Raw genomic sequence first — 12,094 nt, 5'->3', positions numbered from 1 at the left:
TAAATACTGATTTTATTCTGCTGTGCCTGAAATGTTATATCTTTGGCAACGTATACTACAGAGCATTTTTCCCCCGTACAATTAAAATGTATGATATTCTGGGGACAAGAATAATATGTAGCAAGGAAATCAAAGAAGTTTTAGAGGCAAGTCAATCAAGGAACATAAAAATGGCGTCTTAGTTTTAATTACTCTCTACCTCTATTTGAAGTACACTTCTAAATAGCAGCAAGCCCATCTGGGCAGGAGTTAAAGAAACATCTGGCGTTGGAATGCAAATCTCAGAGCTGTTTGTTTCAAGAGCTTTGAGTAGATGGACAAGGTTTACTAGACTTGCATAATTTCATAAAATGTAACTTCTTTTCTGTGAATGCAGATCCAATTTTATTAGAGGAAAATAAAGGAACTATAAGATTTTGGCTCATTTAAGCAAAATATTGCATTGGCATTGATAGAAAGTAGTGGACCTATCATGGGTAAAGTAGGAAAGGGAAAGAAATGTAGTGCAGATATACAACTTTAGGGAGAAAGATGACATAACATTTCTGATGAATAGAGCCCATAACGATTCTTTAATTTATTTAAAAATATATACAAGAGTGTATACTTCCATACTGGAATTTATGCCATGTTGAATCATAGCTATTCCAACTAAATCTTTAAAATAGTGCTGAGCTGGCCTGATACTGGATTTGCGTATGTTATTATTACATAATTGAAATCAGTAAGAGCAGAAGACATTTTGTTTTGCTCCTCACATTATCTTCATTCTTTTTCCATATCTAGTGTAAATCCTAAGGAAGATTTGTTTAATTCAATAACAGAAGGCTCAGAGTATAAAACAGAATTATTTTCTAGCAAGGGTAAGAGTGGGAATTGAAGTAATGCTTTTGCTAATGGTACATTTTGAGTGTTTAAATGTAGAGTCAAAACAAAATGAAAAGAATTTCTGCTTTGAAACTATGAAGAAAGAAAGAAAAAAGACAAATGAAGAAAAAACCACATTGAAAAAGGAATACTACAAGTTACATTTATGAGACTGGAATACCCTTTCCTGTTACTAAGTAGTAGAGATTTAATATTGATAATCTGGTACAGTCAGGGGTAAAAGAACCTTGGCATCTAGAAATTTTAGGCTTATTGTCTGGCAAATTCTTTGTTCCTTCACCCAGTTTTGGATGGGGAGAGTTTTTGAACTGCCAATTCATAAACATTAGGATTCTCTGGCACACCACAGCCACCCTGTCCTGAGCTGACGGCTTGAGGGTGGAATGAGCTACAAATCCTTCAGCAGTGTTACTTCTGTGTCTACACAGCTGAATTTTCAGATAACTCTGGAGTGCCTTTTAGCTGTCTCTCCTCTTTGTATGTTTGTATGTCTTTTTTTTCCCTGCCTCTTTTCCATGCTAGCTATTATATTTTACTGCTATTCTCATATCTTATCATTCCTGTTTATTTGGTGAATGGGGAAGTTCAGTTCAGTTCATAGGAGCTGAAGGGTATAGCCCTGGCTGAGAGGTCTCATCCAGACCTTAAGCCTGCTTCAAGTGGGATGAAATTTGCCATTGTTTGGAATTCTAAATACCAGATTATCAATAATTTCTGCTTCCAAGTACAAAGAAAATTATTGTGTTTTCTTATTTTTACATCTTGCCACTGGTATGGGACAAATATTCATTATGTACTTACTGTAAACAGTCATGGGGATTTCTTTGAAGGTGCTACCACGAACAAACTGAAAATAAATATTTGTATTTAGTAATGTGAAATTAGTAGTTTTATTAACAAAATTATGGCACCACTTTAATTCATTTTGCAATCTCCTGTTACTGGGCCAGATGGCATAAAAATTATTGGATTTGATCCTCAGAGTCTTAAAAATTATAAAATAGTTAATCTAAAGTTAAATAGGTTTTTAAATAGTATTTCATATGTTTTCTGATACTTAGACCCTACAAGGACAAAGGAGCAAAACACTTTTTTGCCTTTAACCACTGTGATTAGTGACAACTTTTTACAAGTAAATACTTAACTTATATTCTGTCGCAAGGGTATTTAATAATAGAAAGATTATAGCCTTTTTATCGTCATGTCTTTTCTTTCCAACTGGACTGTAAGTTTTTAAATAAAGGGCCATCTCTGATTCAACTTGTATTTTCCATTACACTTAATACACTGCCTGGACCCAAGTAGCTTTTAATAGGTATTTGTTGAATAAAACCATAAAGAAATTATGTCATTTACTCCAGGTGGGCCAGTGATACGTAATCAACAAAAAGCAATCCAAGTCCAGTGTATACCTACCTATTAATTTATACATTTCTAGTCTTTTGTGTTAAAATTGCAATACCAATTCAGCACATTATAAACAAATCCAATAATATTCTGTACCTTAATTTGGATGTATTTGATCAGTTTATTAAGTATTTCCAGCAGCTGATCATTTCCAACAGGTGTGTCTATGAAGAGGAAGATTAAATAAATATTAGTAAGAAAATGTGAAATAAAAATCTAGGTTTCTTTTGAAAAAGATTCAATTCATTAATGAGTTCAATAATTACCAACCTGCTGGGTAGAGGAGTTTATCTACAACATGAATGACACCGTTTGTTGTCATGATGTCAGATTCTTTTGATTTCACTTCGTTCACCAGAAGTGTATCATTTACCTATCAAAACAGTGGGTAATGTCAATGAGAATGTAATGAAAAATTAACATTAAGATAATTGAACAATGGATGAATGCTACCATAAATTCATTCTAGAGAACTTACTCCTTTCAGATAGATTTTGCTTCCTTGTGTGGTCTTCAGAATGTTAGTAACACCAGGTTCGAATCCTTTTCCAATGAAAACTCCTGGTGTTAGGTGATAAAGGATGATGTTTTGAAGGGCATTTTTGTCACCTGGGGGGGGAATGTATATTTATAACATGTCATATTTTTTGATATTTTGATGCTAGAAAGATTAAGGATAGAAATATTTCTTTGTCTTTGTTTTTTCCACACTGTAATTTCTCATCATGTCATTGTTCTTTCAAGTTGCTATTAATGCCCTGTCGAGACAGTCACTTCAGTCTGTTCAATCAAAATATTAGCCAACTTACTGGGAGGAAAGAAAATCAAAATATTTCTGAGATTGTGACTACTTTCTTTGTCACCTAACTGTGTGGACTTTAATAGAAATAGCATAAGTGAACATCTAGCTCAACAACCACGAAAGCAAGTAGTTAATTAAGAACATTAGTGAGTGACCCTCCACATATTCCAAGTGGAATTAAAGGAAACTAAGGCTAACCATGAATACTAAAGAGGGGATATTTTTGAGGCTGACTTCTGGGCAGGAATGCCTGAGGAAGAAATGAGATCCTGAACTCTAGGGGCAAATATCTGGTATTCACTTCTACTCACGAATCAGAATTTCCTTTTCTTCATTTGTCATTCCCTTGAAGGCATCATTGGTTGGAACAAATAAAGTCCAATCCCCAGGTTGTGTCAGGAGCTCTTTCAAGTCTGCAGCTTCAAGTAGGCTGAGGAAGATGCTAAGCAGGAAAGACACATGTTTATCTGTTAGACTTAGATTTAGGTATGTATGGAATAGAATAGAATCCATTTATGGTGGAAAGCATGAGAAATTGTTCCTGCATTTTCTTTTTTAAAAAAGATTTATTTATTTATTTGAAGGGGTGGAGGAGGGGCAGAGGAAGAGGGAGAGAGAGAAGCCCAAGCAGACTCTGTGCTGAGCGCGGAGCCCGACACAGGCCTCGATCTCACGACCCTGAGATCACGACCTGAGTCAAAACCAAGAGTCGGACACTTAACTGACTCTGCCACCCAGGCCCCCTGTTCATCCATTTTCATGTTTCAAATGCAATTTACCTGTTAAAAAAGTTTTATCATGGGGAAATTATTTAAATATACATATGGTTTTTAAATTTCCTAAACTCGGTTTTTATCTTATAAAAGTTGACAAGGTCACACTTCATAACAAAATAGAAGTGTGTGTTTTTCATTTAATATTTCACAAAATAGTCTTTGCTAGTTTACTGTCATTTTTTCAAAAACTTAAATGTAAAAACATTGCAAGGAGTAGATCAATCTATTAGATTGTTTCACTCACCAAATCATATTATGGTGTACCAGGAAGCAAAATAGTGTTAAGAATATATTTCAGTTTTGAAAACATTTGCATGGACTTCTTAGTCTAAATTCTATTTTCAGTAATACTGAATACTGAATGCCTTTTGGAATACTAACTGTGAGACAAAACTATATCAATAACTCTCACGGTGGTTTTTTGTTTTTTGTTTGTTTGTTTGTGGAGATAAAACCAATAGGCTTACCTAAAGCGCTTATCTTGTTTTAATTTTTCATGGAGGGATTTCTCTGCTGGTTTGATGATCTCTCGGAATATGTGAATGGCACCATTTCTTCCTTGTTTGCTTCCTCTCACCATGCATGAATTTTCAATGCAGACAGCCTAGCAAAGAAGGGAAAGATACAACTGTCCATTTCCCTACTTGAAATATCCTATGTGGAAGTAGATGCATAGTTGAGTTAATGGATTGACTCTTCTAAGAGGTCTCCTGACCTCTCCAGCCTGAGGAAATAGCATCTCACATCTGTTTTTAAGGTTGGGCACTACCTGACCTCACACTTCTTATTCAGTCAGGTTTTCTACTACTAGTTAAGCTATCCTATGTGTCAGGCAGGTAGTTTCATCTGCAATTAACAAAAATTCCGTAGAATTCCAGGTCTATACTTTTCATCATTCTTCTCCAGGTTTGAACCATTCATCCACACCCTCTTTAAGAAACTTTCACCCTTTAACTCTTTAGGATGCTCTTTAACCATAAAGTTTCCTGACTTCAGTGCCTTTTGTGATCTCCGTAGATATTTACTATATTTTCCTGACTATAAGGTTCTATCAATCATGTCACATTATTGATTTTGTTATAGTGTTTTTGAACAAATATATGTATATGCAGCCCATTTTCTGCATCCTGTAAAACGTGTGTCTTGGGATTGTGGAACCATCGTGAGCAGCTGCTGTGTATCGTTATCAGGTAATGTTCGACTTCCTGTGAAATCTTTGAGCTCTAGACGCATCTGTTGCCTGGACAGAAATTGAACAGCACCACTACTTGCATTGTAATTTTCATAAGCAATGTTTTCTAGAAATATTCCCTCAGATGAAGTATGTTAGAACCATTTTATAGAGTTCAGAGATCTTTATATGTCTATAAAAAATTACCTTGTAAACTTACAGGACTCCATAAATCAAAAGCTTATTTTAGAGGAGTTTCAGTGATTTCTAGAATTGAAATAATTAATTCTTTAGAACAGAAAGTTATTTATAATTAAATGAATGCAAATTATCTGAATTATTAATACTCACCACTTTTTGTATCCTTTCCTCACAGTCTTTTCATCTTCCTATGAATATTTACTATTACTAAAACCACATTAATAAAATTCTGGAAACATTTGTTGTAACAATATTCTCAGACAAGGACATTGCATTTGACATTTAGGCCATTGTGGATATTTTATCTTTTTCTGATTCACTTACTGTACGATAGACGAAGACTCTGAGCTGTTTGCCTCCAATGGTTTCGAGCTTTTGTCCGTTGTAAAGCTCATTAAGGCCAACTTTTACTTTCAATATGTGATTCTGCAGAATTAATTTAAGAAGCCGCTGATCCATGCTCAGAGTATCATCTATAAATAAATTCATGAAGAAAAAGGATTATTTAGAAAGCATTAAAATTCCTCCTGATAAGAGAAAATCATGAAAATGAATAACCCCTAATACTATGGATATTATGGGTTTTTTACTCATAAAATATATGAGTCAACTAAATGCTCAAGGCTATGAATTCCATGCACCAATTAGAAACTCTGTGAGCTCTTCCATCAAATGACTGTAACATTATTCTAAGGGGTTCAAATAATGGATCCCATCTCTGTAACATAGTTTTATGTGGTCATTGGCAAAATTAAACTCTAATATTGGCCAAGATTTTGATATACATTGGTCATATGAAATACTACTGACAAATCATTTGTAAATTTATCTTTACTTCTGAAAAGAAAACCAAAACACATCCACTGTCCTAAAGGTGGGTTCATGTCAACACATCTGAATATAGTTATTACAAAGAGGGATAATAGCATTTCTAGGAATTTGAATTTTTATTGATAATTTTATGTATCACAATTCAGCATTTGGAAAAATATTTTTAAAATAATACTTTTTAATTACTAAATTTTGCCTTACAATTTAAATATGTCTTTGTGAAATCATTTTTCTGGAAAAAGTGGCAGGTTACATTCATCTAAACACCATCCTTGAGGAGCAGCTACTAGATAAAATACTTATAAAATAATTTACATCATAATATAAAAGTTATAATAAAACAGTCTCTTGTTTTTATTTATTTATAATTTGACATCTTATATCAAATTTTGAGATGAAAAATGAAACTATTTATTCTTAAATATTATGTTGGTGTTAAATAAACAAATCAGATTAATTTTTCTTAAGATCTATTAATATAACCCTTATGTGTGCTGGAAATATGATTAGATTCATAGAATAACTGAATACCCTTAATTACAAACTTTCACTCCCTATAGGTTAATATCTATTATAATGAAATGTTTTGAAATGAAGGACATTTTAGTAGAGACAATATAGGGCTAATGATGTGTACCCAATAAATAATCAACACCTTGTAAAACGTCTGTTATTCCTTAATGCAAACAATATGGTGAAGAGAAAAGCTGTGTGAGGATTGGTGGGGGAGGGAGAGTAGGAATGACAGTGTCCAGTACATACCTGAAAATGCATTATTCACAGGTGCCAGCAAAGTGTATTCTCCATCTGGCCGAAGGGCGGATGCCAAGCCTAACTGGGCCACGAGGTCTGTGAAAGTGGTTTGCTGATTTCCAGCCAGCTCAATAACTTGTTTGGCTGTGAAGTAAACCATCACCATACCAACAATGTCATCTTTGTTATTATCATCATCCTGAAATTAGTAAATCAATTCTTGGCTCTTATCTATAAACTATTTGCTGCAATGACAATGTGATAAGACATCCTGCCCTTCCCTAGTAAGAGTTCCAGATTCCTTTTTGGGGGTTGATAATCACAGAGAACTTCAGAAAGAAAATATTTTTCTGGCTTCTTATTCTCATTGTCTTTAATTCTCTATTGCTTACCTCCTGTCTCTGTTTTGAGTGCCATAGCCCTTTCAGTTATCCAAAGCTGACCATTTGGTTATATCTTTCCTTTCATTTTCAAGAAAAACTGTGGTACTGTGAGACCCTTTATAAATATTAAGTGTTAGAAGCCCTGGAAAGCAGGAGTTCCTTGCATGGAGAGCCCATAATTACACAGGCTACTTAGTACTAAGTTCAGTAGGCTGTATTTGTGCTTCACATGCCTTTCCTTATACTACTCATTCATTTTTCATGGATTTAGTCTTGAGGCATCATAACTGGTAAACAGTAGTAGGTGAAAGAATCTGAAACTGTTGCTCACCAGAATCAGGAATTAGGACCTGATCAATCAAATGGATGACACCATTATTTGTCACAATATCTTTTTTGTTCACCATTTTGATTCCATTTACTGTTATGCTGTCACCGTCACATCCTATCTCAATGGTGTTTCCTTCCAGAGTCTCAAAGACTGCTCCTCCCATGATAGCTTCAGAACACTGGAGGGTGTTCAAAATGTGGTACTTCATGAGAGCTGGAGGACAAATTAAAAGCAGCAGGTTTTGAGATCAAGGGAAATTGCACTTAACCCTTAAAAGACGTTTCACTGTGGACCCAAGTATTCCTAAGAAATACAATACACATAAGACCTAAGTATTGACTGAAGGTTTTTAAATTCTGTTTATGTTCTAGGAACACTTTTTCTTTTCTTTTTTTTTTTTTTTGGAACACTTTTTCAATTAACTATAAGAACTATACAATAGAAATAGCTTAGCTCAGTAGGAAGTAAGAAGAGAAGTTCAGTTGCATGAAATGATTTGTGTAGTACTTAGAAAATGCATTAGAGCAAGTTCCCACTATCATAAGAAAGTAATTTCAGATGTGAAAACAAGAAGAATGTTCCTGTATTTATTAGAGATACCTATTCCTAAACACCCAAGCAGCGTCTTGCATTAGCTGCTCATAACAGAATAACTGCATATGATTTGTAAAGAGATTAATAGAGGGGTAGGGTAAGACAAATAATTCCCTACAGAAAACATCTGGAGAGTAGCCACAATAAAGATGATTTCTTGGAAGATATCTGAAGGTATCTATCCCTCAACTGTATTATATCTATATCTGTATCATCAAAACTTCTCATTTTAAATTGGTTAAATGTATTTTGGGAGAGGCTGAGTAAGTTAAATGTACTACTCACAATGTAAAATCTATTTGAAAGTAGAAAGGGAAACTAGAACGAAGCTCAATTCTGTGTATAACTAAGTAATAGCCCAAGAGAACCATGCAATTTTCTCAACTTAATTATACCTTTTAGCATAAATTTAGAATTAAAAGCATTACATAATACGTATATGATATTAAAATTTGATGATCTATTATTTCTTTTCAACAGTGGCCAACCTTTCAATGCCTGCTACTTACTTACTTGAAAGCAGTAAGAAAGAATGTGATCTTTATAATATACTTATTTTTAAATTAATTATTAATTATTCAATTATTCTGCTGACTCTTTCAAGGACTTTGTTTTTTTTTTAAGATTTTTGTGGTCCACCTCAGAACAAAAGTTTTTCTTTGACTTTGCTTATCAAAGCTGATAATACTGTCATGACTTAATTTTTTTTTTAAAAATTTTCTTTTCTTCTTGGAATTCTGGGAAGCTTCTCATAGAAGAGGACATTTTAGTACCTTCAGAAGCCACTTTGTCTCCCATGATCCTTTCTAGGACACCTCGTGGAAGTTTCTCAAAAGCCTCATTGGTGGGAGCAAAGAGTGTGAAGTGACCATCTCTTCCAAGGGACTCCAGTATATCAGAAGTGATAGCAGCTGCCTGAAACACAAATGTGCTTTTCAGAGGCTTGCACATTGCAAATCCAAAAGAAAATTACAATACACTTAACCTAGGTTGTCATGAGGGAGTTGATTCTATAGAAAATTATGGAAGTTTGCTTTTGTTAGATCTTTAAAATATTATTTTTTGGCAAAACCAACTGCATCCTTTCCAACTTTCCTCAAACCTGTTTGTAAGAATTGGAATCCTGCCCATGTTTGTGTGACTGTAGCAATATCCAACAGTACATGTAACTGAGATGGACACATACTAAATGCAGTAAATACACTATAGGCACGTAACTAAACTTTCTATATCTATCATGTCCACACAGGTATTATTATGTCATATGGGATGTCCTCTTCAGTGTAAAATAAAACTCTTTTCATTTCAAGAAACATATTTGTTACAATTCTGCCATATTTTTAAAATAGCATTTTTATTGTTAGATTCTGACAGAGAAAAAGAAATTTCAATGGTGCAAGACAATCTGCTGTTATTTCTTGTGCTTACCCTAAAAGATGAGAGGTCATCTTCTGCTTCAATGAAGTCTTGAATTGAGGTACCAATTTGTGTAAGGACACGGTCAATGACATGTACAACACCATTTGTTGCAATCTGGTTCCCATGGATGATTCGAGCGCAGTTAACAGTGACAACCTATAATTGTTTGGGAAAATCAAAGTGCAGAAATCAGAGCCATCAATTGACCACTGAGACTGTAAGACCATTATCTATTTTTCATTTCTACCAGTAAAGGTAACATGAAGAAGCCAACATTCTAAATGTAAATGTTGAGGATAAAGACATATATCGCTCTGTCTAAAAAAGAAACTAAGAGAAAACAAGACCAGTTGAAAACCCAATCCAGTTGCACTTAACATACAAAAAGCATTTTTTTCATTTGACTTATTGCGTTTTTTCTCTTCTCTTCTCTTTATAGAGATAGTCATAAACTATTTCAACTGCAGGTCAGTGAATTACATGAAAAAATATATCAGCCCTAAAGTAAGTTCTGAGAGAGAGAAATAGTTATTGCACAAGTATAATCAGTTTTATTCCAGTGATTTCCCAATTATTGCCTCATCACTGACCCTTTTTGTCCCTGGAAATTTGTTGAAAGAACCCTATGACCCTGTTGAAAGTTTCCCACAAAGACTCTTATCTACACACACAAGAACCTAAATCAGTATAATAGCTAGAGGAAGAATAAAGAAATACCATTCTCTGATTATTCTTTAATAAATTCTTATTTACTATTTTTTCTTTGGTTATTATTTTTCAAACACATCAACTACTAAAATGTCCTTTTTTAAGGACATCTAAGTCTACTGTCAATCAACTGTGAATTTAATTTCCTCCTCCCAATCATTCTCTAGTAGAAGTCAGCCAATGAATTAGAAATTTGCATGCTCTAAATGTGAGAAAAAAGTATAATATAGTACTTACATTCACTAATATTTTACTATTTCTGTGAACATGATATAAAAGGTATAGAAAATATTAAAGGTGATATTGCTCAGAAATGTATTTTTTATTCATGAAACTTACCCCATTAGGATAATGGTTAATGAAAAGCCCCAAATTGTTATACATTGAAGGAATAATCATGCCATTTTTTAAGTCCTTGGTCAACATTCTGTTATTAACCATATGGCTATGTAAAGCATTCAATAATTCAACATTTACATTGCTCTCCAAGCCTCTCCGGATATCCTAGGAAAAATTGAAATGATAGAAGTTTATCTTATTGCAGTTCATCATTAAAATACTTATAATCACACTATGGGTCAAATAAGGAAAGGCAGCTATTCAAGGCTTGGGGATAGGCCTTAAAGGGTAAATAGGGTAGGAATAGTAGTGATCATTCTAAGTCCAGTTGCTGACACAGGGGTGAATGTTGGGAGAGCAGGTGTTGTACATTTGGTTAGCACATACTTTTATGTTTCTTAGATAATATTAAGAAGGAATTTTAGAAAAGTATGTGGGACGATAATGTGGAAGACTTTAATGCCTGAGTAAACTGGCAAAAAGGAGACACTGAAGATTTTGTGGCATTGGAATATAATGATTAGACTGGGCTTTGGGAAGGTTAATCTGGTGATAATGCATAGCAAAAATGAGGGAATTAGACAGGAGGATGAAACATGAGACCTTGATGACTAACAGTAGTTTGTAAGAATTAGAGCAGAAGCAGGATGACTCACCATTTTCAAGTCTAAACACTTAAGATAGGTACTGCCAATTATGGAAAAAAAGACAGCAGAAAAGCAATTGTTTGTGGGGAGAAAGAAAGTGGCACATATTTTAGATAACTTTTTGTTTAAAGATGCAGTGGTGTATCTAAGGAGAAATATTAAAATGGACATTAGAAATATTCTCCTGAGTTTCCAAGAACAGCTTCAGAAACAGATTTCATGGTTATATGCACTAAAGTGATAGCTGAAGCCATTAGAAGTGTAAATAAAGAGCAAAGTCTAATTCCCAGAAGAGACTTTAATAAGACTCATTCTCAAGTGAAGGAAGAAGAGGAGTCAGCAAAAGGAACTAGAAAGGTGGTTAAGAGATGCGGTCAAGGACAACCAGCAGAGAGAGTTCTGTAATGCAAGCAATTAACCACACGGTTAATGTAGCAAGATAATATCTAGAGAAATCTGCCTAAGTTTTACTAAATATTATTTGACTCTAGTAGTAATTATCAATTCATCTTCATATCAAGTAGAAAGCAGGAATATACCAGTGTTACAGATTGGAAATTTTGTGTATTACAGACTATGCACAAAAAGTCTGAAAATCAAATGCGTTGCTTATAATACTTCATTTAAATATCCATACACGTTTATAAATAGGTCAATATCCGAGCAGCCAAGTATATTTACATATAATTAAAAATAATTAATTATATCTTTATAATATGTCTTATAATATTTTTTTTTTAAATCTTATTTACTTATTTATTCATGAAAGTCAGAGAGAGAGGCAGAGGCAGAGGGAGAGAAGCAGGCTCCCCGCCTAGCAGGGAGCCCGATGCGGGACTCGATA

The 12,094-nt window shown here is 34.0% G+C and overlaps 1 protein-coding gene across 7 annotated transcripts in view; it reads right to left on the bottom strand.

Moving 5' to 3' along the window:
* Window positions 1-12,094, bottom strand: part of POSTN (periostin) — a 34,135-nt gene that overhangs the window by 13,311 nt on the left and 8,730 nt on the right. For all 7 annotated transcript variants that reach the window (XM_045869345.1, XM_045869347.3, XM_045869346.3 and 4 more), the window contains exons 5-16: window positions 10,604-10,768; window positions 9,566-9,712; window positions 8,911-9,052; window positions 7,544-7,756; window positions 6,839-6,973; window positions 5,570-5,718; window positions 4,341-4,477; window positions 3,409-3,539; window positions 2,774-2,904; window positions 2,566-2,668; window positions 2,392-2,459; window positions 1,690-1,735 (exon numbers count right to left, since the gene is read on the bottom strand). In XM_045869345.1, coding sequence (XP_045725301.1) covers window positions 1,690-1,735; window positions 2,392-2,459; window positions 2,566-2,668; window positions 2,774-2,904; window positions 3,409-3,539; window positions 4,341-4,477; window positions 5,570-5,718; window positions 6,839-6,973; window positions 7,544-7,756; window positions 8,911-9,052; window positions 9,566-9,712; window positions 10,604-10,768 — 1,567 coding nt within the window. The remainder of the gene's footprint in view (window positions 1-1,689; window positions 1,736-2,391; window positions 2,460-2,565; window positions 2,669-2,773; window positions 2,905-3,408; window positions 3,540-4,340; window positions 4,478-5,569; window positions 5,719-6,838; window positions 6,974-7,543; window positions 7,757-8,910; window positions 9,053-9,565; window positions 9,713-10,603; window positions 10,769-12,094) is intronic.

This window comes from Mirounga angustirostris, unplaced genomic scaffold (genome assembly GCF_029215605.1).
Source record: "Mirounga angustirostris isolate CCGP_5_RB_7025 unplaced genomic scaffold, mMirAng1.0.hap1 SCAF_3, whole genome shotgun sequence".
In the NCBI taxonomy this organism is placed as follows: domain Eukaryota; kingdom Metazoa; phylum Chordata; class Mammalia; order Carnivora; family Phocidae; genus Mirounga; species Mirounga angustirostris.
This window is presented reverse-complemented; position numbering and strand designations above follow the sequence as displayed.